Genomic DNA, 26,923 nt, shown 5'->3' with positions numbered 1-26,923 from the left:
CGATTGTGGGATCAGAATGAATTTTGACAAGAAGACCTTTAAACATTTCAGGCAAAGGAAGATATGGCTGGCAGGGAGTTGAAACTGATCTTTACCGAGAGTTCAAACAGGATCCATAGTGAGTCAGGATCTGATCCTTCCCCATGCCTGAACCTCTATCTATTGAAGCTTGCAGGCGGCACGGTGGCACAGTACCAGGGACCCGGTTCAATTCTGGCCTTGAGTGACTGTGTGGAGTTTACACGTTCTCCCCATGTCTGCGTGGGTTTCCTCCGGGTGCTCTGGTTTCCTCCCACAGTCCAAAGATGTCCAGGTTTGGTGGTTTGGCCACGCTAAATTTTCCCTTAGTTTCTTGGGGGTGTGCAGGTTAGGTGGAGTTGGCCTTGATCAATGTGTGGGGCTACGGGATAGGGTGGGGGAGTGGGCTTGTAATGATATGTATAATGTCAGGAGAGTAAACAAGATGATGTTCCTGTATCTCAACACTAGATGGCATCACTGAGTAGTCTTATAAAAGGCTGCGGCTCTAAGCATTCTGGGAGAAGCTTATGGAGGAGGATAGTGAGAGGTTGAGATAGAGGGCTGGATTCTATGTTTGGGAGACTAAGTCCCCATGCCAGCCTGAAAATGGTGGTGTTTAATGCCAGGAAAACTGGCATAAATCGGCCACCGATTCCTGCTCCAGGGAGGGGGCTAGCAGCCAGGCAGCGTAGAACACCCAGCTCCAGCTGCCTATACGGCCTGGAGCATTGCCGGGTCCGTGGCCACGCATGCGCACGGCGGCAGCCTGCAGCGGCCGTGCCGTGTTCATGGCGGATGCAGCCCCGCGGACCCGGACCGCAAAAATAGTCCCCCCCCTTCGGCTAGCTCGCGGGCCTTGGATCACCCGCCCCAAAAGTGCCCCCAGCCCCGAATAGTGCCCCCCACCTGCCCGTGGATCAGCCCTCCCCCAACTGTGGCGGCGCTGGACTGAGTCCGCAGCTACCACACTGGGGTCCCGATGGGTGAGATCACATGTGTCTCACGCCGTCGGGAACCCGACAGGAAGGGGACAGAGCATCGCAGGGCGGACCTCAGGCAATGGTTGAGGCCATTGACACAGCATGTGGCTGTATGGGTTTCCTCCGGGTGCTCCGGTTTCCTCCCACAGTCCAATGATGTGCAGGTTTGGTGGATTGGCCATGCTAAATTGCCCTTAGTGTCCAAAAATGTTAGGTGGGATTACAGGAATAGGGTGGAGGTGTGGGCTTAGGTAGAGTACTCTTTTCAAGGGCTGTGCAGACTCGATGGGGCGAATGATCTTCTTCTGCACTGTAAATTCTACATCGTTGCCATTATAATATGGTCATCTACTCGTCAAGAACACAATGCAAGACTCCTGCAAGTGTTACAGAGAATACACAAATACGGATGTGCTTAATGGGGCCAAGTGCAACTTCAGTATCGCAACATTAAAATTTCTGGGTGTCCAAGTATCGAAACATGGTGTGCATCCAGATAGTGACAAGATTGCTGCTATCCAGAAGATGTCCATCCCAGAAGATAAAAAAGCACTTCTGAGATTTCTTGGTGTAGTGGATTTCTTAGGAAAATTCATCCCCAACCTTGTTTCACAAACAACTGCCTTGCGTCACCCATTAAGGAAGAACACATTCTTCTCATGGACTGCAGAGCACGCAAAAGAATGGTCAGACCTCGTCAGCACTGACCACCGACCTGTCCTTTCCTTCTTTGACCCTGGGCGAGAAACAAAGGTTTCCACAGATGCGAATCAAAATGGAATTGGGGCAGTTCTCCTTCAAAAGAACGATGATGCTTTTTGGAGACCCATTGCATATGCATCCAGATCTATGACCACCACAGAGCAACGTTACGCTCAGATCGAGAAAGAGTGTTTAGGCTTGCTTACGGGAGTACAGAAATTCCATGACTCCGTGTATGGACTTTCGATGTTGACGGTTGATACAGATCACTGACCACTAGTTCACATAATCAAGAAAGATTTGAATGATATGACTCCAAGACTGCAACGAATTATCGTGAAACTAAGAAGGTACAACTTTCAACTGGTCTACACTCACCACGGTGGCACAGTGGTTAGCACAGTTGTTTCACAGCTCCAGGGTCCCAGGTTCGATTCCCAGCTTGGGTCACTGTCTGTGCAGAGTCTGCACCTTCTCCCCGTGGCTGTGTGGGTTTCCTCCGGGTGCTCCGGTTTCCTCCCACAGTCCAAAGATGTGCAGGTTAGGTGTATTGGCCATGATACATTGCCCATAGTGTCCAAAAGAGGTTGGATGGGGTTACGGGGATAGGGTGGAGGTGCAGGCATAGGTGGGGTGCTCTTTCCAAGGGCCGGTGCAGACTTGATGGGTCGAATGGCCTCCTTCTGCACTGTAAATTCTATGAAATTCTATGGCTCCAGGGAAAGACCTTATACTTGCCGATGCATTATCTTGTGCTACGGAAACAGATGAACAGCAGCCTGAGATAGTTTAACTTGTAGAAGCTCAAGAGGAACTTTTAGCTGAAACTCTTCCTGTCTCTGGTGAAAAACTGGAGCTCTTCAGAGCAGAAACTGAAAAGGATGAAGTGTTACAACAAGTAATCAGCCATATGAAAAATGGTTGGCTGAAAGGAAGCTGTTCAAATTTCAGAAATATTAGAACTGATCTCACTGACATAGATGGATTTCTACTTCGTCTTGATCGTCTTGTCATTCTTACAACACTAAGACACATGATGCTCCAGAAGGTTCATGAAGGTCATTTAGGTTTAGAAAAGTGTAAACGTCAAGCGAGGCAAGCAGTATATTAGCCTGGAATAAATACTGACATAACCAATTTTGCGCCAGAACATGAGACATGCCAGCGAAATCAGTCAATACAGAGAAAAGAGAAACTCGCAACTCACGATCTCGAGAAGATTCCATGATCGAAAGTTGGTATTGACCGTTTTCATTTTCATGGTCGTGATGACTATTTTTCCAACTACCCGGAAGAAATGAAATTGTCTAATTCTACTTCAAAATCCATGATCAAAGTGACTAAAGAAATATTTGCTCGTCATGGGATACCTTGCAGAGTCATGACAGACAATGGACCTTGCTTTGATAGCAATGATTGGACAGAATTTGCTCGTAACTATAATTTCACTCGTATCTAGTCCTCTTTATCCGCAATCTAATGGCAAGGTTGAAAAAGGCATTCACATTGTGAAACAACTTTCTAAGAAAGCACTTGACTCTGGCTCAGATATGTTCTTAGCTTTATTGAATTATAGGGCTATTCCTCTCTCAACTGGTTTATCTCCTGCTCAGTTATTAATGAATAGATCGTTGCGTACAACTCTTCCCTGTTTACAACTAACTGATCCTGATCTTCAGCAAGTCATAGAGAAAAAACAGCATCAAAAGCATTTTCAGAGAAATAGGGGCTGGTTTGGCACAGGGCTAAATCACTGGCTTTGAAAGCAGACCAAGGCAGGCCAGCAGCACGGTTCAATTCCCGTACCAACCTCCCCGAACAGGCGCCGGAATGTGGCGACTAGGGACTTTTCACAGTAACTTCATTTGAAGCCTGCTTGTGACAATAAGCGATTTTTCATTTTCAAATACTATAATGAACATGCAAAATCGATGGAACCACTTGATCCAGATAATCTAGTGACAATTCAGATTCCCACTGCAGGATGGTCTGATTTAGCTAAGGTCATAATCCAAGCAACACCTCACTCGTATATTGTTAAAGCGACTGATGGTTCTGTTCTTAGAAGAAACCAACGTGCTCTTTTGAAAGTCAAGTCTTTTCAAACTTTATTTCCATGTCTTAAGTTTGATGGTAATTTATTACATAATACCACAGGACCTGATGATGAACAAGGTGACTTCCAGAAGCCATTGGAAACATCTGCAACCCAATCGACTGGATTGAGGAGATCATCAAGAATTAGAACGTCTTAATTTGTAAAGAAAAACAAAAAAATGTTTTAACAAATTTTGACTCACTTGTTAACTTTTGGCATACATGTCAATGTATCATGTAATATCATTACTTATATATTCCTGTTTGTACTGTACAAACGTCTAAAAAAAGGATGTAATAATATGTATAATGTAAGGAGAGTAAAGGGTTAACAAGATGCTGTTAATGTATATCAACACTAGATGGCAGCACCGCGTAGTCTTAGAAAAAGCTGTGTCTCTAAGCATTCTGGGAGAAGCTTATGGCGAAGGATAGTGAGAGGTTGAGATACAGTGATAGCTGTATTAGAAAGACATTATAGATTACTGTATCATAGATTCAATACTGTTGTGTTGATAGCTATCACTTAGTAGAATGTATGAACCATTTAAAGTAGTATAAAATAAACTAGCTTTGTTTTAAATACATAGCTTGATATTCTTTGTCAACACAATGACATTTAGCTATCTTGCAGAACTGTACAAGGAACATCACAGGCCGAGGTAGGGTACTCTTTCAGATGGTCGATGTAGACTTGATGGGCTGCACGACCTCCTTCTGCACTGTAGGGATTCTAATAATTCTCAGTCATTGGAGAATTGTTTCCTGGACTCTCTATCGCTTGGTTCAAAATTAAAACTCTTGGCAACATTTCCAAATGAATGAAAACTAAAACCTGATGCAGTGGGCTACCTGTTCACCTGAATATTTTTTTGCCCTGCTTGTGGAGATCAGCTTCACCCACCTGCATTAATCATAGCATCTTTCAGCACCTGAGGACATTCCAGATGCTTTACTGTCAATGAAGCTCACCTGAAGTGTAGGCACTATTGAAATATGTACACAGAACGCTCCCACAAACAGCAATGACCGTGTCACAGTGCAAGGTCTACACCAATTGTGGCCCGAATTGTGCAGTTGTATCGAGGTTGTATACGAGCTGCCAGAAGGGGGCAGTATCTGTCAAGCTTGGTGGTGCTATGCATTCTGCGGCCTTTATTAATGCAGGACATTACTTTATTCCTTTTAGCCTTCCTTATTCACAAGAAAAACAAAGAGGGTTAAGAATTAGGACAGAATCCCCCCGTGTAGGGCATCACTTGGAGGCATCTCTGAGGGAAGTCGAGGTGCAGAGTGTACTCTGGGGTGGGGAAGTACAATCCTGGCCACCATGAGTGTCTGAGCAGAAGAAAAAGACAAAGTTGTTTGGATGCTGGCAGGCACATCCAAGCGACTGGTTGATTGAATCAAACAGTATGTTCCTTTGGTTATTCGTAATAGGCAAAGAGCAGACCATGTTCAACCAACCCACACTTGTAAAACCTACTTACTTGTCTGACCTACTTCAGCGCATTTACCCGCGATCTACCGGCCTCCCAGAATCTAACAACCTCCCCAGGGAGGCCCCAGCTAGGCACCAGTTTGTGTGGACCAGTATTGGTCCACACAAACAGGGGGGTCTCCTTGGCCATCGGAAGTCCCTGGGTGGTCAGGGACAGGGCAGGGTGGCCCCCTGGAATGCGGGCACCTTGGCACTGCCCAGCTGCCACCTGGGCCCTGCCACCCTAACACTGTCAAGATGCCCGGGTGGCACCGCTAAGCTCGCAGGAGTAAGGTGCCAGGGTGGCTGTGTCAGGGTGCCAGGGTGGCACTGCCAAGGGTCAAGGCCTGAAGGGGGCCATGCGCATAAAAGGGGGGTGGAGAGTGGGTATGAAGGGTGGGGGGGGGGGGGGTGCAGAGCAGGTAAATAGCGACTTTTGGGGGGTGAAGGGTGGGAACCCTGGAAAGGTGGGCCTGTAAAGATGCATAGGGAGCCTAAAGGGCCTCAGGGACTCCATAGCAGGGTGGGCTCACTTGGGGGGGGGGGGGGGTAGAGTAATGCCCATGTGTGTGGGGAGTGACATTGCCTGTGGGTGGAGGGTGTGGGGGACCTCAAGTTCACTTAGAGATCAGGCACCCTTTCAAAATGGTGGCCTGATCTCTGAGGAGCCAGTCTGGCCAGTTCAGCTCCCTAGTGATGAAAATAATTCGAAGTGCGGGCTAGCCCCGTGAGAAACTCTCGAGGGCCCCAAAAAGTGACTACAGGTGTGATTTAATTAAATGGGAACAAAGTCCCACAGCGAGCGCATTTAACCACATGTTTCCCAGCGCTCCCAGCACCGAGGACACAATGCTTCCAAACGTCACTCAGATTAGATACGGAGCCTCAGCAGGAAATGCATGGCCGAGGCTGCACCTAACCCCGTTTCCTGCACCGAGGAGCTCCGCTCGCCAGAACTCCTCAGTATAGTGCAGCATCGAGAAGCCATTTGACATCCCGATCTCTGGAGCCCCTGTCGTGGTCCCCGACGTGACCCCGGATCCCCCCCCCTCTCCCCCAGTCCTAACTCATTATGAAGGTGTCCCCAGGCCCCTCTTACCCCACAATACCTGCACAGGGCACTTCCTGCCAATCGCTGCCATGCTCAAAAAATGTCACCTTGGTAACCTGGTACCATGCCAGTGCCCCTGCCAGCTGGCAGTGCCACCTGGGCATCTCGGCAGTTCCAGTCTGGCACCCAGATGTCACTTCCAGGGTGCCAGGCTGGCAGTGCCGGGTGCCCGGACAGCACCAGCAATGCCAAAAGGCATGCACCGGGGGCCCGATCCCCTGGCAAACCCCCACGAGTGCAGTTCCGCCTGGTCCCCCTTTGTGGAGACCAGTACTGAACGCCACTCGCCCGAGGTCTCTGAGATGAAGGGGATTGATTCCAACGCCTCGGTTGCCTCGGCAAACTGCATATTAAAGTGATACTCGCTGTCTCGCTCTAATATGCAGATTTGCCAAAACATAATCTTGCCCACAGTGAGCGGGATTCACATTGCAACGTCTCGCAAGGTAGCGTTAGATCTCATGAGGCATTGCCAGCCGGGTAAATCCCGGGAGCGGGGTCTCCCGGCTTCTATCGGCCATGTTGCACCGCAGCACACTGCTTTTCGGGAACAGCGTGGCCATTCGATCATGCCCTTCGTGTCGTTAGATAGTGGTGGGGAACTCGCCGACAGAGCCGGTGGGAAACACCCAACAAAACCCACGACAAATAACACTTAGAAACCTTTCCGTTAGATCGCGCCCTTGGCTCTTATTTGGGGTCCACCATAACAGGTCTTCACCTTATAGAGGTGATGAACTGTTGGTCTTGACCCTTAACCCACAACCCTGCCCCGTGGGCCTTGGCCTTTGGTCAGATGTCCTGTACTGTTGATTTTGGCCTATCACCTAGAGCCTTGACCCTCAGATGGGTTTCTCGGCAACAACAAGAATGAGTTTGCTCACAGTGGTGCAGTATCACTGAGCTGTTTCCGACTGTGCTGACAAAGTTATTTTAAGAACATTTCAAACCAGTTCTTTGTTTCTCATTATCTCACCGGAGTGTGAAAGGGTTTCAGTATGGAGGCTCATGCACAATATTATGCAGCCTGACAGGGCTGCCTGAAGACTTCCCTCCTTAGTAATAGAGTAAACGTCAGGCACCATCTTATTCACATCATAGCCTTCCCTTTAATTAACCCTTCAGTGAAGGCACTAATTACCAACCACTAGTTTAACCACAAGGTATTATATCAACCACCCACTGTTCGTACCTGCTGACCTCCTGCTTAACAGATTTCATGCATTTGACAGTAATTGGCAGCTTAAAATATAAATGGCCACCACCGTTGCGAAGGTCTGAAACGTGTAAACAGTATAGGAACAGGTGTAGACCATTCAGCCCCTCGAGTCTGTTCTATCATTTAATGCAGATCATTGCTGCCGTGTACCTCAACCCCATTTACTCACATTTAGTCCATATCCTCTGAAACTCTTACTGAATAAAAAGCTGGTCACCGCAGTCTGGAAAGTTTGAATTGGCCGTCCAGCATCCAAGCCTTCTGGGAAGAGAATTCCGGATTTGACCACTCCCTTCTGTGAAGCGAACGTAGGAGGAGAAATCCGGTCGGGCCAGGAGGTAAGGGTCTGGCTGACGTTCTGAGTGGATTGTTTCTCAATACACTCATCCATGTGCACATAGGGTGGTACGGTGGCACAGTGGCTAGCACTTTTGCCTCACAGCACCAGGGACCCAGGTTCAATTCCAGCCTCAGATCACTGTCTGTATGGAGTTTGCACTTTCTCCCCGTGTCTGCGTGGGTTTCCTCCCACACTCCACAGATGTGCAGGTTAAGTGGATTGGCCATGTTAAATTGCACCTTAGTGCCGGTTGCGGCGATGACCAGTTAAGCCGCACGTTTCGGCGGCTCCAGCTCCAACGGACCTTCGGGCTCTTTTAAGAGCCCCAACGGGAAATTTTCGCGCGACGAAACCCGGTGTGGGGTGAGTTAATAGGGAGTCCCCCCCAACGAAAGAGGAAAATATCGGTGGCGGCGGCTGGAGCGCGAGGAATCCTCGAAGATAGGGACAGAAAGGAAAAAGAAACAAGATGGCGGCGGAGAAAGCCCAGGCGACATGGGGGCCCGATCAAGACAAATTTTTAAGACGGTGTGTGGAGCTACTAAAGAAGGAGGTGCTGACCCCGATGCTACAGGCAATTGAGGGGCTTAAGGAGGCACAAAGGACCCAGGAGACAGAGCTCCGCGTGGTGGAACAGAAGGTGACGGATAATGAGGACGAGATCCTGGGCCTGGCGGTCAAAACACAGACGCACGAGGCGCTCCACAAAAAGTGCATTGAAAGGATTGAGGCCCTAGAAAACAGAGCACGAAGGAAGAACCTTCGGATTCTGGGTCTCCCTGAGGGAGTGGAAGGAGCGGACTGCGGGGCTTACGTGAGCACGATGCTAAGCTCGCTGATGGGAGCGGTGGCCCCTTTGGGCCCCTTAGAAGTGGAGGGGGCTCATCGGGTCCCGGCGAGGAGACCAAAAGCGGGAGAACCACCTAGGGCGACAATCGTGCGATTTCACCGCTTTAATGACAGAGAAGTGGTTCTGAGATGGGCCAAAAAGGTACGGAGTAGTAGATGGGAGAATGCGGTGGTACGGGTGTACCAGGATTGGAGTGCGGAGGTGGCGAGAAGGAGACCGAGTTTTAATCGAGCCAAGGAGGTGCTACACAAGAAGAAGGTGAAGTTCGGGATGCTGCAGCCGGCACGATTATGGGTCACGTACCAGGAGAGACATCACTACTTCGAAACGACGGAAGAAGCATGGACCTTTATTAAAGATGAGAAATTGGATCGGAACTGAGGGACTGATATTACAGGGAAATGTTACTGTCGATGTATATAGAGAAGTAAATTGGGAAGGGGGGAGACACTAAGAAATGTGGGCGCCGGTGGGGGGGGAAAGAAGGGACATAGGCGGATGATGAGGAATGGGAGTGGGGTGGGAAAGGGAGCTGCGCCACAAGAGGTGGGTCAGCTACAGAGATGTTCCCGCGCCAGAAAGATAATGGCGGGAAGATAGGCGCAAGGTAGATGGGAGTTCCCCACACGGGGGTCAAGGAGTGAGCAGGAGAAGCCGGGGTCAGTTCAAGTCAGCTGACTTGCGGAAGTAATATGGGGGGAGCAATCACGCTAGAGGGGGATCTAGCGGGGGGGCGGGGGGGATAACTGGGTTGCTGCTGCAGAAATCAAAGAGGAACTGGCTAAAGAGTGGTGGGTGGTCGGGGCTGGAATGCGCCACCTGGGGAGCGAGTGGGAGCGCGGAATCGGGACATGGGACTGGCCTAGAGAGGGTGATGGCTAGTCGACACGGGAAGGGGGCAGGTAGCCCCCTAGTGAGGCTGATCACGTGGAACGTGAGAGGCCTAAATGGACCGATTAAAAGGGCCCGAGTGCTCGCGCACTTGAAAGGACTGAGGGCAGACGTGGTCATGCTCCAGGAGACGCACCTGAAGGTGGCGGACCAAGTTAGGTTAACGAAAGGATGGGTGGGACAGGTGTTCCATTCAGGGCTAGATGCAAAGAATAGAGGGGTGGCCATACTGGTGGGGAAACGGGTATCATTCGAAGCAAGGAGCATTGTAGCAGATAGTGGAGGCAGATATGTAATGGTGAGTGGCAGGCTGGAGGGAATGGAGGTTGTGTTGGTTAACGTATATACCCCGAATTGGGACGATCTGGGATTTATGAGGCGGATGCTGGGACGTATACCGGACCTGGAGGTAGGAAACTTGATAATGGGGGGAGACTTCAACACCGTGCTGGACCCAGGGTTAGATAGATCCAGATCTAAGACCGGAAGAAGGCCGGCAGCGGCCAAGGTGCTTAAGGGGTTTATGGACCAAATGCGGGAAGTGGATCCATGGCGATTTCTTAGACCGAGGGCCAGGGAGTTCTCCTTCTTCTCCCATGTTCATAAAGTGTACTCCCGGATAGATTTTTTTGTTTTGGGAAGGTCGTTGATCTCGAGGGTGGAAGAAGCTAAGCTGAGTATTCAGCCATAGCTATTTCGGATCATGCCCCACATTGGGTGGACCTGGAACTAGGAGAGGAGAGGGAGCAGCGAGCACTCTGGCGATTAGATGTGGGATTGTTGGCGGATGAGGGAGTCTGTGGAAGAGTGCGGGGATGTATCGAGAGGTACCTGGAGGCCAATGACGACGGGGAGGTCCGAGTGGGAGTGGTATGGGAAGCACTAAAGGCGGTGGTCAGAGGAGAGCTGATCTCCATCAGGGCCCACAAAGGGAAAACAGAAGCCAAGGAAAGGGAAAGGCTACTGGGGGAGATCTTAAGAGTGGACAGGGAATTTGCGGAGACCCCGGAGGAGGGACTGTACAGGGAGAGACGACGACTCCAGACGGAGTTCGACCTTCTGACCACCAGGAGGGCGGAGGTGCTGTGGAGGAAGGCACGGGGGGTGAGGTATGAATATGGGGAAAAGGCTAGTCGCCTGTTGGCCCATCAGCTGCGAAAGATGACAGCGGCGAGGGAGATAGGGGGAATTAGAGACGAAAAGGGAGCTACGGTGCGGAGAGCAGGGAAGATAAACGAGGTGTTTAAGACCTTTTACGAAGGACTGGATAGGTCCCAACCCCCGGAGGGAAAAGAGGAGATGCGGCAGTTCCTGGACCAATTAAGGATCCCGAGGGTGGAGGAGCAGGAGGCGGAAGGCCTGGGGGCACCAATTGGGGTGGACGAGGTTACCAAGGGGCTGGGGAATATGCAGGCAGGGAAGGCTCCGGGACCAGATGGGTTCCCGGTGGAATTTTATAGAAAATATGTAGACCTGCTGGCCCCGCTGTTGGTGAGGACTTTTAACGAGGCCAGGGAAGGAGGGACTCTACCCCCGACAATGTCGGAGGCGACGATATCGCTAATTTTGAAGCGGGATAAAGATCCGCTGCAGTGCGGGTCCTATAGGCCTATTTCACTATTAAACGTGGACGCCAAATTGCTGGCAAAGGTGCTGGCATCGAGGATAGAGGACTGTGTCCCGGGGGTGGTGCACGAAGACCAGACAGGGTTCGTAAAGGGGAGACAACTAAATGTCAACATGCGACGGCTATTAGGGGTGATAATGATGCCCCCAGTACAGGGGGAGGCAGAGATAGTGGCGGCAATGGATGCAGAGAAGGCATTTGACAGGGTGGAGTGGGAGTACTTATGGGAGGTGCTAAGGAGGTTCGGGTTCGGGAACGGGTTTATTAGCTGGGTCAAACTCCTTTATGGGGCCCCAACGGCAAGTGTGGTCACGGGTCGGCAAAGATCGGAGTATTTCCGACTATACAGGGGAACAAGGCAGGGATGCCCGCTATCTCCATTACTGTTCGCGTTGGCAATTGAACCACTGGCCATGGCGCTGAGAGACTCCAGGAAATGGAGAGGGGTGATTAGAGGGGGAGAAGAACACCGAGTGTCGCTCTACGCGGATGACCTACTGTTGTATGTGACGGACCCAGTGGGGGGGATGACAGAGGTCATGCAGATATTGAGGGAGTTCGGAGATTTCGCGGGATATAGGCTTAACATGGGGAAGAACTTTTTGTGATACACCCTGGGGACCAGAGTGGAGGGATAGAAGGCCTGCCTCTAAGGAAAGTGGAAAGAAACTTCCGATACCTGGGGATTCAGATCGGCAGGAGCTGGGGAACCTTACACAGACTTAATCTGACACGATTAGTAGAACAAATGGAAGAGGACTTCAAGAGGTGGGACATGCAGCCACTGTCACTGGCGGGTAGAGTGCAGGCAATTAAGATGATGGTCCTCCCGAGGTTCCTATTTGTATTCCAATGTCTCCCTATACTAATTACTAAGGCCTTTTTTTAAAAAATAGACAGGAGCATCACGAGCTTCGTGTGGGCAGGGAAAGTCCCGAGGGTAAGGAGGGGGTTCTTACAACGTAGCAGAGACAGAGGGGGACTGGCGCTGCCGAATTTGGGCGACTACTATTGGGCCGCCAATGTGGCGATGATCCGTAAATGGATGATAGAGGGAGAGGGAGCGGCGTGGAAAAGACTGGAGAGAAAGTCCTGTAAAGGGACGAGTCTAGAGGTGCTGGTGACGGCGCCGCTACCGCTCTCACCAAAAACATTTACCACGAACCCAGTGGTGGCGGCAACATTAAATATCTGGGGACAATGGAGGCGACAGAGAGGTGTGCTGGGAGCCCTGGTGGGGTCCCCAATCAGGAACAACCATAGGTTTGCCCCAGGGAGGATGGATGGAGGATTCCAGAGCTGGCACCAGTTGGGAATTAGGAGGGTGGGAGATTTATTTATAGACGGGACGTTTGCAAGCTTGGAAGCGTTGGAGGAAAAGTATAAGCTGCCCCGGGGAAACTTTTTTAGGTATATGCAGGTGATGGCGTTCACAAGACAACAGGTGAGGGAATTTCCATTGCTCCCGACACAGGGAATGTTCTCGGTGGTGTGGGTCGGGGAGGGCAAGGTGTCAGAGATATACCGAGAGATGAGAGAAGAGGGGGAGGAGATGGTGGGCAAACTAAAAGGAAAGTGGGAAGAAGAGCTCGGAGAGGAGATAGAGGAGGGTATGTGGGCTGATGCCCTAAGCAGGGTAAATTCCTCTTCCTCGTGCGCCAGGCTTAGCCTGATTCAATTTAAGGTGCTGCATAGAGCACACATAATGGGAGCAAGGTTGAGCAGGTTCTTCGGCGTGGAGGACAAGTGTGGGAGGTGCGGCGGAAGCCCGGCAAACCACACACATATGTTTTGGTCGTGCCCGGCACTGGAGGTGTATTGGAGGGGAGTGACGGGAGTGATCTCGAAGGTGGTGAAGGTCCGGGTCAAACCAGGCTGGGGGTTAGCTTTATTTGGAGTTGCGGATGAGCCGGGAGTGCAGGAGGCGAAAGAGGCCGATGTTGTGGCCTTTGCGTCCCTAGTAGCCCGGCGTCGGATTTTACTCATGTGGAAGGAAGCGAAACCCCCCGGACTGGAGGCCTGGATAAACGATATGGCGGGGTTCTTAAAATGGAGCAGATGAAGTTTGCGCTGAGAGGATCGGCTCAAGGGTTCACCAGGCGGTGGCAGCCATTCCTCGACTACCTAGGGGAACGTTAGAGGGAAGATAGATGACCAGCAGCAGCAACCCAGGGGGGAGGGGGGGGGGAGGGGAAAGTTTTATTTTATGTTAATTGATTAGTTTACCATGTTGGTTAGTTACTTGTTATTAGACTGTGGTTATTATGTTACATGTACTGTCAAATTTTTTTTTTCTTATGTTTGATGTGTAAAGGGAAAAAATTGTGATCGAAAAAGTTTCAATAAAATATATTTCAAAATAAATAAATAAATAAATTGCACCTTAGTGCTCAAAGGTTAAGGGAGATTGGGCCTGGGTAGGGTGCTCTTTCGGAGGGCCAGTGCAGACTCGATGGGCCAAATGCATTGTAGGGATTCTATGATATATTATTGTTCCTGTACAGTTATCAACACGTCTCCATGCTCTTGAAGGAGATAGAACATAGAACATAGAACGATACAGCGCAGTACAGGCCCTTCGGCCCACGATGTTGCACCGAAACAAAAGCCATCTAACCTACACTATGCCCTTATCATCCATATGCTTATCCAATAAACTTTTAAATGCCCTCAATGCTGGTGAGTTCACTACTGTTGCAGGTAGGGCATTCCACGGCCTCACCACTCTTTGTGTAAAGAACCTACCTCTGACCTCTGTCCTATATCTATTACCCCTCAGTTTAAAGCTATGTCCCCTCGTGCCAGCCATTTCCATCCGCGGGAGAAGGCTCTCACTGTCCACCCTATCTAACCCCCTGATCATTTTGTATGCCTCTATTAAGTCTCCTCTTAACCTTCTTCTCTCCTTCAAGTCAGTTGGTTCAAGTCAGCTAGTTTGGAATGGTGACAAAGGACAGTTATTGCCCCGTAGGGATAGAGCCAACTTTTCATGCCCAACTTGTATCACTCCCATGAGAATCTTCACAACTGGTTGGCAGCTAAGTCAACTCCGAGGATGGACAAAAGCTCCACTCTAGCCCCGTCTCTGCCCAATCCGGTCAGGGTGTTCAGCTCATGAAGTGACAAAATGGCACACGGAAAATTGCCAATAAACCTCTGGCCACTGCTAAAGCTGATCTGGGCATGTGTGATGCCACCAATGAAGGGGACAAGAAAGAACTTGCATCTATTTCAGAAGCTCAAAGCATTTTACAGCCAATGAAATGGTCTTACAGCGCAGTCACTGTTTTAACGTGGGAGGTTGTGGCACAAAACAAGATCCCAAAAATATCAAAATGGTAAATGGCCAGAGAGTAAATTTTAGTCATGTTGGTTGAGTGATAAGTGTTGACCAGCACATCAGGAAAACTCCCCTGCTCTCCTTCACAAAGTGCCGTGGGGTCTTATATGTCCACCTTTCAGAAGAGACGGGGTTTTGGTTTAACCTCTGGAAGGTAGCACCTTTGTCAGTATGAGTGCCAACCAAGATTACGTACTCATGGCTCTGGAGTAGGGCCTGAACTAACAACCCAACATTGCCATCAGAATTACCAAAACAGGTCTTCCCACCCCTGATTACTCAAGATATACAATACAATCTGTTCACCAAAGCACATTCTCAAGTTCTAACAATTGCCTCAATGATAAAACTGAATATCGGTTTCTTTCGCTGATACAATTCAACATGTTTCCTTGCTTACCCCATGGTAAAGTTCTGTGTGTTCCTTACCTGGATGGATACATCACTGTAGGAGCCACCAATTACTCCAGCTATGGCAAAGGCTGTGTCATCATGGATGGCATAAGACCCATCTGGGCAGATGTATTCTGTCTCGTCTACTTTCGTCAGGGAAGATCTCACAAATTCCAGCGACTGCTCCAGAGCATAAGTGTCCTTGGAACAGGTGTCCAGGATGTGGGCTCCAAGCTGAATTCCGGGCAAAATGTTGGGGTCTTTGTTTATCGCGTCCAATGCAAACAGCATTGCCTCAAGCCTTTGGATGCCGCGTTGCTCATTGGTCCTTCCACAATCTTCCAAACCGTTCCCTTTCTCGTGGATTGGGAACAAACCCCCGATCACTAGATCCCCCTCAATCGCAATCTCCTTCTTCCCACTGGGCAGGTTGCTGAAGGACAAGACGGTCGCTTGAAGCAGGAGGTGGAGGAAGATGAGCTGCAGTGAGTGGGACATGTCCAGGTTCCTCATGGAGCAGCTCTTAGATCAAGATCTCACGGCTTCTGATGGATGGGAGCCAGTAATTTCCTTAAACCTGGGAGCTAATTGCATCGTTCTAGTCCACTGGCTGCAGGGAGAGATTTATAAAGCTCGAATTAGAATAGTAATTTCAACACCGTCATCCAAACAGGAAATTGATTCAAATATTGTGACAGAAATGTCACCACCTCAGCTTTTTCGAATATATGATCAGCAGAAAACATTAAACAATTGCATGCTCATGAAGATTCGACTCACCCATGCTTCAGACACAATGGGTAAAATATCTTTTCATCCAAATTTGCTCATGGTGGGGATAGCACAAGAAATTATAGCTAATATTCTGATAAATCCTGCCTCATTGCCGAAGTGCTTAGCCGTAACATAGATTATCATAGAATTTACAGTGCAGAAGGAGGCCATTCGGCCCATCAAGTCTGCACCGGCTCTTGGAAAGAGCACCCTACCCAAGGTCAACACCGCCACCCTATCCCCATAACCCAGTAACCCCACCCAACACTAAGGGCAATTTTGGACACTAAGGGCAATTTATCATGGCCAATCCACCTAACCTGCACCTCTTTGGACTGTGGGAGGAAACCGGAGCACCCGGAGGAAACCCACGCACACCCGGGGAGGATGTGCAGACTCCGCACAGACAGTGACCCAAGCTGGAATCGAACCTGGGACCCTGGAGCTGTGAAGCAATTGTGCTATCCACAAGGCTACCGTGCTGCCCCATTGCACATACTTTCCATTGTGTCCACCATCATTCCCATGAATCTGCTGGTCCTTAATGAGTTTTCCAACTTATATCACAATTGCCCAGAAGTTACAACATGCAAACAGGTTATTGGGCATAACCAGTCTGTATTGAGGTTTATCGCCCAGAAAAGCAGTATTTAATTCCCTTGAGACTGTGCTGTTCCCATCTCCCTTGATCCTTCAATCACCTGTCAGTTCTATTCTTAACCGTTGAAATGGTTTCTGCTTCAATCATCAACTTTGGCAGTGCAGTGCACAGTATCTGAATCTTCTATGTTATAGACTACTTCCTGCTCCCAGTCCCAAATATTATAACTAAATCCCCTTGGAGCCCTCAGTCACTGGGAACCGTCTGTTTCCATCTACACTTTCCTCATCATTTCAAACATCCCAGCCAAATAAATTGGTAATCGCCGACAGCCCCAGTTTTCCAACCCTTTCCATGGTATTTATATTTCCTCACACCAAGGGATTGTCCGAGTGAACCTCTGCTATACCCTCAACACATTTGTTACTAGAATACTGAGCCAAGTCTGCGCTCGGTACTCGCACTGTGTTATTGCTGAGGTTTTTCTTGAGATTCGCCAGTATCTCTTCCCATTAGTGCCAGATTCCCATTTGGTTCTTTTAGGGTTTTTCCCACTCGAGGTACCCCTTTAAAAAATTTACTTCACTCTTTTCATGGGATGTGGGTGTCGCTAACTGGGCCACCATTTGCTGCCCATCCCTAATTGCCTTTGAACTGAGTGGTTTTCTAAGTCCTTTCAGGAGGCAGTCTAAGAGTCAGCCACATTGCTGTGAGTCTGGAGTCACGTGTAGGCCAGACTGGGTAAGGGTGGCAGATTTCATTCTCTAAAGGAGCATTGGTGACATTAGTGAACCAGTATTTTCTTTAATAAGAATCGATGATAGTTTCGCAGTCGCCATTACTGAGACTAACCTTCAATTCCACATTTATTAACTAAATTTTAAATTCCACCAGCTGCCTTGGTGGTTTGTGAACCCATGTCCCCAGAGCACTAGACTGGCCCTCTGGATTACCTCAACACCACCATCTCCCCCTAACTGTTCATATCCTGTGAGCCTGACCCTCCAAATTTGTCTACTTTTCTAATAACGCTCCTTGGCTTCATTCCTGAAGGTGACATCCCATGACCTCCAGCCACCCCAGTTCCCACACTCCATGGTGTCTGACCTTGCTGCGGCCGCTGGAAAGCAATTGGACTTTTGATAGTCGCGCGGAAGAGTCTTCACTCTTACTCAATCTTTTTTTTCCAGGATGCCTGCGCTTCTATAAATTTTTTTAAATGTGCAAAGAAGAAAAACCTCACATATCTTCTCTGGGCTACACCTGGAGATTAATCTTTAATTCCTGAAAATCCCCTGGGCTATCGGGTGGGTTGGCAAACCTACTTCCTTCCATTCACTCAAAGTATAATTATTACACACTTTTTAACCAAAGTGCACCATCTCACACTTGGCAACAGGGCCACATGTTTGTCAATTCCACCATCTTGTTAGTATTTCCTTGCTGCTTCATTTGAACCTTGGCTTTATTTGTTGAGCCTCCTGTGTCAGAATCAATTATAAATTTGGAGACCAATCCCCCAAGATGTGGTCCTGATGTGGGGTTACTGGGTTATGGGGTTAGTGTGGAGGTGTTGACCTTGGGTAGGGTGTTCTTTCCAAGAGCCGGTGCAGACTCGATGGGCCGAATGGCCTCCTTCTGCACTGTAAATTCTATGATAATCTATGAGTGATTAATGCAAAGGTGATACCAGAGCAGAACCCTGTGGGCACTGTTTACCCACCACCATCGAACGTGAGAGGCTGCCCTTAACTCTTACTGGCTGTCTGCTCTCAAATCATTCTTAAATCCACGTTGCTACTGCTCATCCTTCCCCAATAGTGTCATATATAAAATAATCCAGAACCAAGCCAAAGACTTCCTGAAGCCCCTGTATGCCACATCTGCTGCACTTCCTTGCCCACCATCTCTTTCACTTCCTCAAACAATTCTGACAAGTTGTCAGCATAATCTATTCTGGAAATTATTGCTAGTTTTCTTTTCGTTTGGATGATTTCATAACCTTGGTGTAGAATTTCCACCTCGTTTTCACTTAATCTCCCAACATAATTCAACAGACGGGCCCACACAATTGATATAAATGGCCATTTCCCAAGGCTTGCGTTAATCTCTTACTCACAATTCAGTGGACAATTGGGGAAATGTCCTGTGGAAAATACAGCTGCTTACCTTCAAATTAAATTGTGGCGTGCTCTAGGGTCAGCTGTAGCTCGATGAGTAACCCTTGCCCCACTGAGACAGATGGTTTCTCTTGCCCCACTCTGACTTCGGCACAAAAAGCAGGAACGACACTCGTGCCGAGGGAATATTGCAGTGTTGGATCAATGTTTTCCAGATGAGATGTTGAATCTAGTCACCATCTGCTCTCTCAGCTGGACTTCAAAGATCCCATGAAGCTATTTTTCAGAGGGTTTATCCCCAATGTCCTGACCAACATTTATCTGTCAACTAACATCATAAAACAGATTGGCTGGTTGTTATATTGTTGCCTATAGGATCTTGCCGAGTGTAAATTGCCTGCTGCGTTTCCTACCTTACAACAGCGACTACACTTCAAAAAGGACTTCATTGGCTGCAAGATGCTTTCAGGTGTCCATTGGTTGTGAGAGGCACTATATAAATGCAAGTTTATCTTTTTAAATGCTTTCCTAGCCACGAGTGTTAGATTAACTCAGTTTTTCCAGATTACCGCTATCTTGTTTTCGAAAACATGCCACACTGGACACTCTCCAAACCTAGACAAACATCCGCACTCACTAAATGAAGAAGAGAGGACAAAGGAAGGGAGTAGCAAAAGTAACAGTTGGTCTAGACAGGAGAAATTATAATGGGCATTCAGAAAATGTTTTAAAAATATGTTCAGGCAGAAGACACATTTGCAATGCAAAAATAATGGGAAATCAAGGAGGTAATGGGAGTGAAGAACTAAAAGCAATTAATATTAGTAGAAATGATACTCGAGAAACAAATGGAAAAGCCTTGAAATCCTCAAGATCTACATGATGTCCACACCCTAATGTTCTAAAAGACATAGCTGCAGAGATTATGCATGCCTTAGTTATGATCCTCCCAAATTCCCTGCATTCTAGAATTCAGGGGAATTCAGGTAATCCTACAATTCAAGAAAGGAAGGAGAGAGTGAGCAAGGAACTACAGCCCAATTAAACCTCACATCAATAGTAGAGAAAATGCTGGAATCCATTATTAAGGATATATCAAGATATTTTGAAAATCAGTGTGGTTAGGCAGAGTTAACTTGGTTTTATGAAAGGGAAATAATGTTTGGCAAAGTTATGAGCTTTTTTGGGGGGTGTAACAAGGAGGGTGGATTAAAGGTAAGTAGTGTCTTGTGTATTTAGATTTCCAAAAGGTATGACCAACTCGCTAAACGTGCTATCCACGACGTCCTCAACATCGCGGATGCTCCAAAGTGAGTCCATCCGCAGCTCCAGAGCCATCAAGCTGTCTAACAGGAGCTGCAACTGGACACACGTCTTGCACGTGAAGGAGCCAGGGACAGTGGATGAGTCCTTGAGCTCCCACATCACACACGAGGAGCATGACACGGGTCTGAGATCTCCTGCCATGTCTTAAACCTTAGGTAAACTTATGCAACTACAATTCCAAAAAACAAAAGAAAAAATAAATAAATTAGACAATGAAAAGAAAAACTACTTACCAGTCATTTACCAGGGATAAAAAGTACCTCCTCCCCACCCAGATTCGAATTCCCACCTAGATTCAAATTCCCAAACTCACTCTTTGCTGTCTCACTCTGGCTGTGTCTTCTCTGGCTCACTGGGAGAACTCATCATTATTCTATTCTGCTTATTTGAATTAAAGGCTATTTTGTGCTTTGCCTTAAAGTCACAGGTCTATCTCCAGTTTAAACCAGCCCAGGCTGCTGCTTGAATTAAAGGCAGAGGCCCTTTAATCATCCATGGATAAAAATGTTAATAGCAAAAATAAAAGAAAGGAAGAAACAAGAGAATAGACAGTGAATAAACAAGAAGGACCAGGAAGGACCCGTACACATATAAAAGAGTAGTACACAGTAAGGGGTTGAGCTAATTGATTAATGTGGATAGAGAACTGGGTGATGTACAGAGAATTGGAAGGCAGGATAAATGGTTAGTTTCAGTGGATATAACCTGTGCCATTTCATTTTCTATTTCAACTTTAAACTGCATAAACTTATAGTCAGTATTCGCGCACATTTAGATCATCTGTCTTTTCTATTTTGTTACTCATAACCAAATCTCGCAATGGCCCACTCCTCATCGGGTGCGTTAAATTTGTGACACATTCCTCGTTTGTTTCCTGAGGATAACACAGAGGAAAGAGGAGAATTGTGGATTGAAGACTGACCTGGTTGGACGGCCTGTACCCCAGAGTCACATGTCCTCCAATTGATTTGGCAGTGTTTGGTGACCCTCCAAATCCCACTCCAGATCGTGAGCACAAAAATAAAGGCTCACATTCCAATGTCATTTTGAGAAATTACTGCATTGTCAGAGTGAATGTGGTGTTAAATTCAGGCCTTAAATTGTTTGCGTGGATATCAAAGATCCCATGACACTAGTTTTAAGAAGAGCTGGGGAGTTACCCTTAAGGTCCTGGCCAATATATCTGTCCCTCAATAAACAATACAAAAACATGTCAGCTGGTCATTATTCTACCTGCTGTGTGCAAGTTACCTGACGAGCAACAGAAGGCACAGTGCATACAAGAGTTTTAGCAGAGGTAATTATACAGGCCTGAGGAAAAATTGGCCCAAGGAGATTGGGCACAAATAATTGAGGGTAGGCCAGTTGATTGGATTGGATTGGATTAGATTTGTTTATTGTCACGTGTACCGAGGTACAATGAAAAGTATTTTTCTGCGAGCAGCTCAACAGATGATTAAGTACATGGGAAGAAAAGGGAATAAAAGAAAATACATAATAGGGCAACACAAGTTATACAATGTAACTACATAAGCACCGGCATCGGATGAAGCATACAGGGTGTAGTGTTGATGAGGTCAGTCCATAAAAGGGTCATTTAGGAGTCTGGTGACAGTGGGGAAGAAGCTGTTTTTGAGTCTGTTCGTGCGTGTTCTCAGACTTTTGTATCTCCTGCCCAATGGAAGAAGTTGGAAGAGTGAGTAAGACGGGTGGGAGGGGTCTTTGATTATGCTGCCCGCTTTCCCCAGGCAGCGGGTGGTGTAGATGGAGTCAATGGATGGGAGGCAGGTTCGTGTGATGGACTGGGCGGTGTTCACGACTCTCTGAAGCTCCTTGCGGTCCTGGGCCGAGCAGTTGCCATACCAGGCTGTGATGCAGCCAGATAGGATGCTTTCTATGGTGCATCTGTAAAAGTTGGTAAGAGTTAATGTGGACATGCCGAATTTCCTTAGTTTCCTGAGGAAGTATAGGCGCTGTTGTGCTTTCTTGGTGGTAGCGTCAACGTGGGTGGACCAGGACAGATTTTTGGAGATGTGCACACCTAGGAATTTGAAACTGCTAACCATCTCCACCTCGGCCCCGTTGATGCTGACAGGGATGTGTACAGTACTTTGCTTCCTGACGTTAATGACCAACTCTTTAGTTTTGCTGGCATTGAGGGAGAGATTGTTGTCGCTGCACCACTCCACTAGGTTCTCTATCTCCCTCCTGTATTCGGACTCATTGTTATTCGAGATCCGGCCCACTATGGTCGTATCGTCAGCAAACTTGTAGATAGAGTTGGAACCAAATTTTGGCACACAGTCGTGTGTGTACAGGGAGTAGAGTAGGGGGCTAAGTACGCAGCCTTGCAGGGAACCGGTATTGAGGACTATTGTGGAGGAGGTGTTGTTGTTCATTCTTACTGATTGTGGTCTGTTGGTCAGAAAATCGAGGATCCAGTTGTGGAGTGGGGAGCCAAGTCCTAGGTTTTGGAGCTTTGATATGAGCTTGGCTGGGATTATGGTGTTGAAGGCGGAGCTGTAGTCAATAAATAGGAGCCTGATGTAGGAGTCCTTGTTGTCGAGATACTCTAGGGATGAGTGTGGGGCCAGGGAAATGGCGTCTGCTGTGGACTGGTTGCGGCGGTATGCGAATTGCAGTGGATCAAGGTGTTCCTTGAGTATGGAGGTGATGCACTTCATGATCAACTTCTCGAAGCACTTCATTATGACTGAAGTCAGGGCCACTGGTCGGTAGTCATTGAGGCACGTTGCCTGGTTCTTCTTTGGTACCGGTATGATGGTGGTCTTCTTGAAGCAGGTGGGGACATCAGAGTGGAGTAGGGACAGGTTAAAGTTGTCCGCGAACACCTCTGCCAGCTGGTCCGCGCAGGCTCTGAGTGCACGACCGGGGATCCCGTCTGGGCCCGTCGCCTTCCGAAAGTTCACTTTCAGGAAGGCCAATCTGACTTCGGAAGCTGTGATGGTGGGTATGGGTCAGTTATGGGCTGCTGGGGCACTCAACAGCAGATTGTTGGTTACCTGCTCGAACCGAGCATAGAATGCATTGAGTTCACTGGGGAGGGATGCGCTGCTGCAGGAGATACTGCTCGGCTTCGCTTTGTAGCCCGTTATGTTGTTTAGGCCTTGCCACAGCCGCCGAGAGTCTGTCTGTGACTCTAGCTTGGTTTGATATTCTCTCTTGGCATTCCGCATGGCTTTGCGGGGGTCGTACCTGGATCTCTTGTATAGGTCAGGATCGTCTGCCTTGAACGCCCCAGATCTGGCCTTCAGTAGGGAGGAGGAACAATGCAGATGTTGAGGGAGATATTAAATACCTCTCAATTAAAGTATATTCCTGAGAAGAAGAGGAATTGTAAAATGGAGAAAAGTGTTCCATGCCTAAACGAGGAAGTCTAGGCAAAAACTAGGGCGTACCATACTGCAGAAGCTAAGGTAAGCTGGAGGATTGGGAGAACTTTAGGGGTCAGTAAAGAAACTACTAAAAATGGAATTTAAAAAACTAAGATGAACTACGAAAGGAAACTAGCAGAAAAAATAAACACTAATCCTGAGAGCTTCTATAAATATAGAAAGAGGAAGAGAATAGCGAAAGTAAATGTTGGCCCTTTAGAGGACGATACCGGTGAGGTAATAATGGGGAACACAGAAATGGCTGAGGCATTGAACCAATATGTTGCCTCTGTCTTCATGGTAGAGGATAATACATTTTTTCCAAGAACTGTAGTTAACGCAGAGGAACTTAGTGCAATACCCATCGCTAAGGAGAAGGTATTGGGCAGGATTCTCCCTTGTGGGGACTAAGTCCCCACGCCCGCCGGAAAACGGGCGAGAATCACTCTGGACTTTTTCCTCAAAGATCCGGATGGTTCTCCATTTTCAAGGGGGCTAGCAGAGCTCCGCGTTGCCACGCATGCGCACGGCGTAACTGCAGGGGCCCAGCGCGGAGGAACATAGGCCCCCCCCCGCAATGAGCGCACCCGCCGATCGGTCGCCCCCGATCGTGGGCCTGGCCACTGTGGAGGCCCCCGCCGGAGTCAGATCCTCCTGCACCCCTACCAGGATGGCCCCCGCAGTCAGAACGCTGAGGTCCCCCCTCGGGTGGGACCACATGTGAACCACGCCGGCAGAACTTGGCGGGCACTCGCCCGTCGAGCGTGGAGAATCACCGCGGGGGCCGTTGCCAGTGCCGCGGATCTGGCGGGTCCACGGAGAGTCGTGCTGGATTTCCGGCGTGAAGGGCCATTCTCCGCCCCTGTGCCGGACGCGATTCCAGCGCGGAGGGTCAGAGAATCCTGCCCATTGAATAAACTAATGGGACTAAAGGCAGATAAGTCTCCGGGACGTGATGGCCTCACTCTAGGGTATTAATGGAGGTGGCAGCAGAGATAATGGATGCATTGGTGATGATATTTTAAAATTCTGGAAAGGTCCCAGTCGATTGGAAACACGCAAATGTAACTCCCCTATTCAAAAAAGGAGAGAGGCAAAAAGTTGGAAACAATAGGCCGGTTAGCTTGACTTCTGTGGTGGAATCAATCATTAAGGAGGAGATGACTAAACATTTGGAAAGACAAAGCTCAATCCACCATTATAATCATGCTTTTATGAAGATTAAGTCATGCTTGACAAAGTTCCTTGCGTTCTTTGAGGATGTAACTAGCAAGGTGGATAATGGGGAACTTGTGGATGTAGTATATCTAGACTGTCATGTGAGAGTACCTTTAAGAAATGGATGTTTAAGCAATGTACCTTTAAGAAATGCGGCTAATGCCCTCCATACCAGGCAACATCCTGGTAAATCTCTTCTGCACCCTCTCTAAAGCCTCCACATCCTTCTGGTAGTGTGGCGACCAGAATTGAACACTATACTCCAAGTGTGGCCTAACTAAGGTTCTATACAGCTGCAACATGACTTGCCAATTCTTATACTCAATGCCCCGGCCAATGAAGGCAAGCATGCCGTATGCCTTCTTGACTACTTTCTCCCCCTGTGTTGCCCCTTTCAGTGACCTGTGGACCTGTACACCTAGATGTCTCTGACTTTCAATACTCTTGAGGGTTCTACCATTCACTGTATATTCCCTACCTGCATTAGACCTTGCAAAATGCATTACCTCACATTTGTCCAGATTAAACTCCATCTGCCATCTCTCCGCCCAAGTCTCCAAACGATCTAAATCCCGCTGTATCCTCTGACAGTCCTCATCGCTATCTGCAATTCCACCAACCTTTGCAAACTTACTAATCAGACCAGTTACATTTTCCTCCAAATCATTTATATATACTACGAACAGCAAAGGTCCCAGCACTGATCCCTGTGGAACACCACTAGTCACAGCCCTCCAATTAGAAAAGCATCCTTCCATTGCTACTCTCTGCCTTCTATGACCTAGTCACTTCAGTATCCACCTTGCCAGCTCACCCCTGATCCCGTGTGACTTCACCTTTTGTACCAGTCTACCATGAGGGACCTTGTCAAAGGCCTTACTGAAGTCCACATCGACAACATCCACTGCCCTACCTGCATCAATCATCTTTGTGACCTCTTCGAAAAACTCTATCAAGTTTGTGAGACACGACCTCCCCTTCACAAAACCATGCAGCCTCTCGCTAATACGTCCATTTGCTTCCAAATGGGAGTAGATCGTGTCTCGAAGAATTCTCTCCAGTAATTTCCCTACCACTGACGTAAGGCTCACCGGCCTGTAGTTCCCTGGATTATCCTTGCTACCCTTCTTAAACAAATGACCTGCAAGGAGGGACAGAGTGTAATTTAGCAAAATTGGCAGATGATACTACATTAGGTAGGAAAGCAGGCAGTGGAGAGGATTTTACAGACGGATATAGATAGACTAGGAGATTAGGCCAAAATTTGACATGTGGGGCAGGATTCTCCAAGTGGCACTCCAAAATCGGGTTCAGCGATCTGCCGGAGAATCTATTTTTACGCCGGAACTGAGGCGGCGCTGTTTTTCTGATGCTCTGCCCCACAAAAATGGCATACTTGAGGAGTGCTTCTGGGATGGCCTCAGGATGTCACCTGAGGCCCAGCCCGATGTTCCACCTCCAATGGGCTGACTTCCCGACGGCATCGGTCACGTATCTTCTCACTGTGCCCAGCGCTGCCACAGTTGGAGGGGAGCCATTACTCTGGTAGGGGGGATGCAGCGGGGTCTGGGGGGCCTGGTGGGGGGTGGTCCGGGGGTGGCGAGGAGTGTTACAGGGGGGTAGATTTTGATAGGCCGAGTTCGCGCACGGACGGCACCAAGTTGTAGGGCACGGCCGTCGCTGTGCGCATGCACGGCCATCGGACCCGGAAATCCTGCGTCCGTATTGGCAGGTAAAGCTTACGTGGGGTGGCTGCTAGCTCCCCACCGGGTGGAGCATCAGTGCGGGGGCGGCACCGACCTTTTGTTCATAAGACCAGACGGATCCTGCGGACATAGAAGCAGAATCAGAAAATCCAGCTCATGGAGTTTAATGTGGGTAAGTGTGGGGGCAGCATGGTGTCACAGTGGTTAGCACTGCTGCCTCACGGCATCGCGGTCCTAGGTTCGATCCTGGCTCTCCATGTGGAGTTTGCACTTTCTCCCCGTGTTTGCGTGGGTTTCACCCCCACAACCCAAAGATGTGCAAGGTAGGTAGATTGGCCATGCCCAATTGCCCCTTAATTGGAAAAAATGAATTGTGTACTCTAAATTTATTTTTAAAAATATGTAAAAATGTGGATAAGTGTGAGGTTATCTATCCATTTTGGCTGAAAAAATAGTCAGGCAAATTATTGTCTGAATGGAAAGCAGATTCAAAATGCGTCTGGGCAGGGGGATCAGGGTGTCTTTGTTCATGAATCACAGAAAGTCTGTCTGCAGGTACAAAATGTAATAAGAAAGGCAACTGGAATGTTAGCGTTTATTACAAAAGGAGTATAAAAGTAGAGAAGTGTTGTTGCAATTGGGTGTTGGTGAGACCACATCTGGAGTATGAGATCTAGTTTTGAGGAGGTTCACCAGATTGATTCCAGGGATGAAGGGGTTGACATATTGGGA

The 26,923-nt window shown here is 48.3% G+C and overlaps 1 protein-coding gene across 1 annotated transcript in view; it reads right to left on the bottom strand.

Moving 5' to 3' along the window:
- grm2a (glutamate receptor, metabotropic 2a) overlaps nucleotides 1–26,923 on the bottom strand; it is a 528,341-nt gene that overhangs the window by 121,899 nt on the left and 379,519 nt on the right. The window contains exon 2 of the mRNA XM_072472038.1: nucleotides 15,088–15,661. Coding sequence (XP_072328139.1) covers nucleotides 15,088–15,564 — 477 coding nt within the window. The 5' untranslated portion in view covers nucleotides 15,565–15,661. The remainder of the gene's footprint in view (nucleotides 1–15,087; nucleotides 15,662–26,923) is intronic.

Source organism: Scyliorhinus torazame, chromosome 13, assembly GCF_047496885.1.
Source record: "Scyliorhinus torazame isolate Kashiwa2021f chromosome 13, sScyTor2.1, whole genome shotgun sequence".
Lineage (NCBI taxonomy): Eukaryota > Metazoa > Chordata > Chondrichthyes > Carcharhiniformes > Scyliorhinidae > Scyliorhinus > Scyliorhinus torazame.
This window is presented reverse-complemented; position numbering and strand designations above follow the sequence as displayed.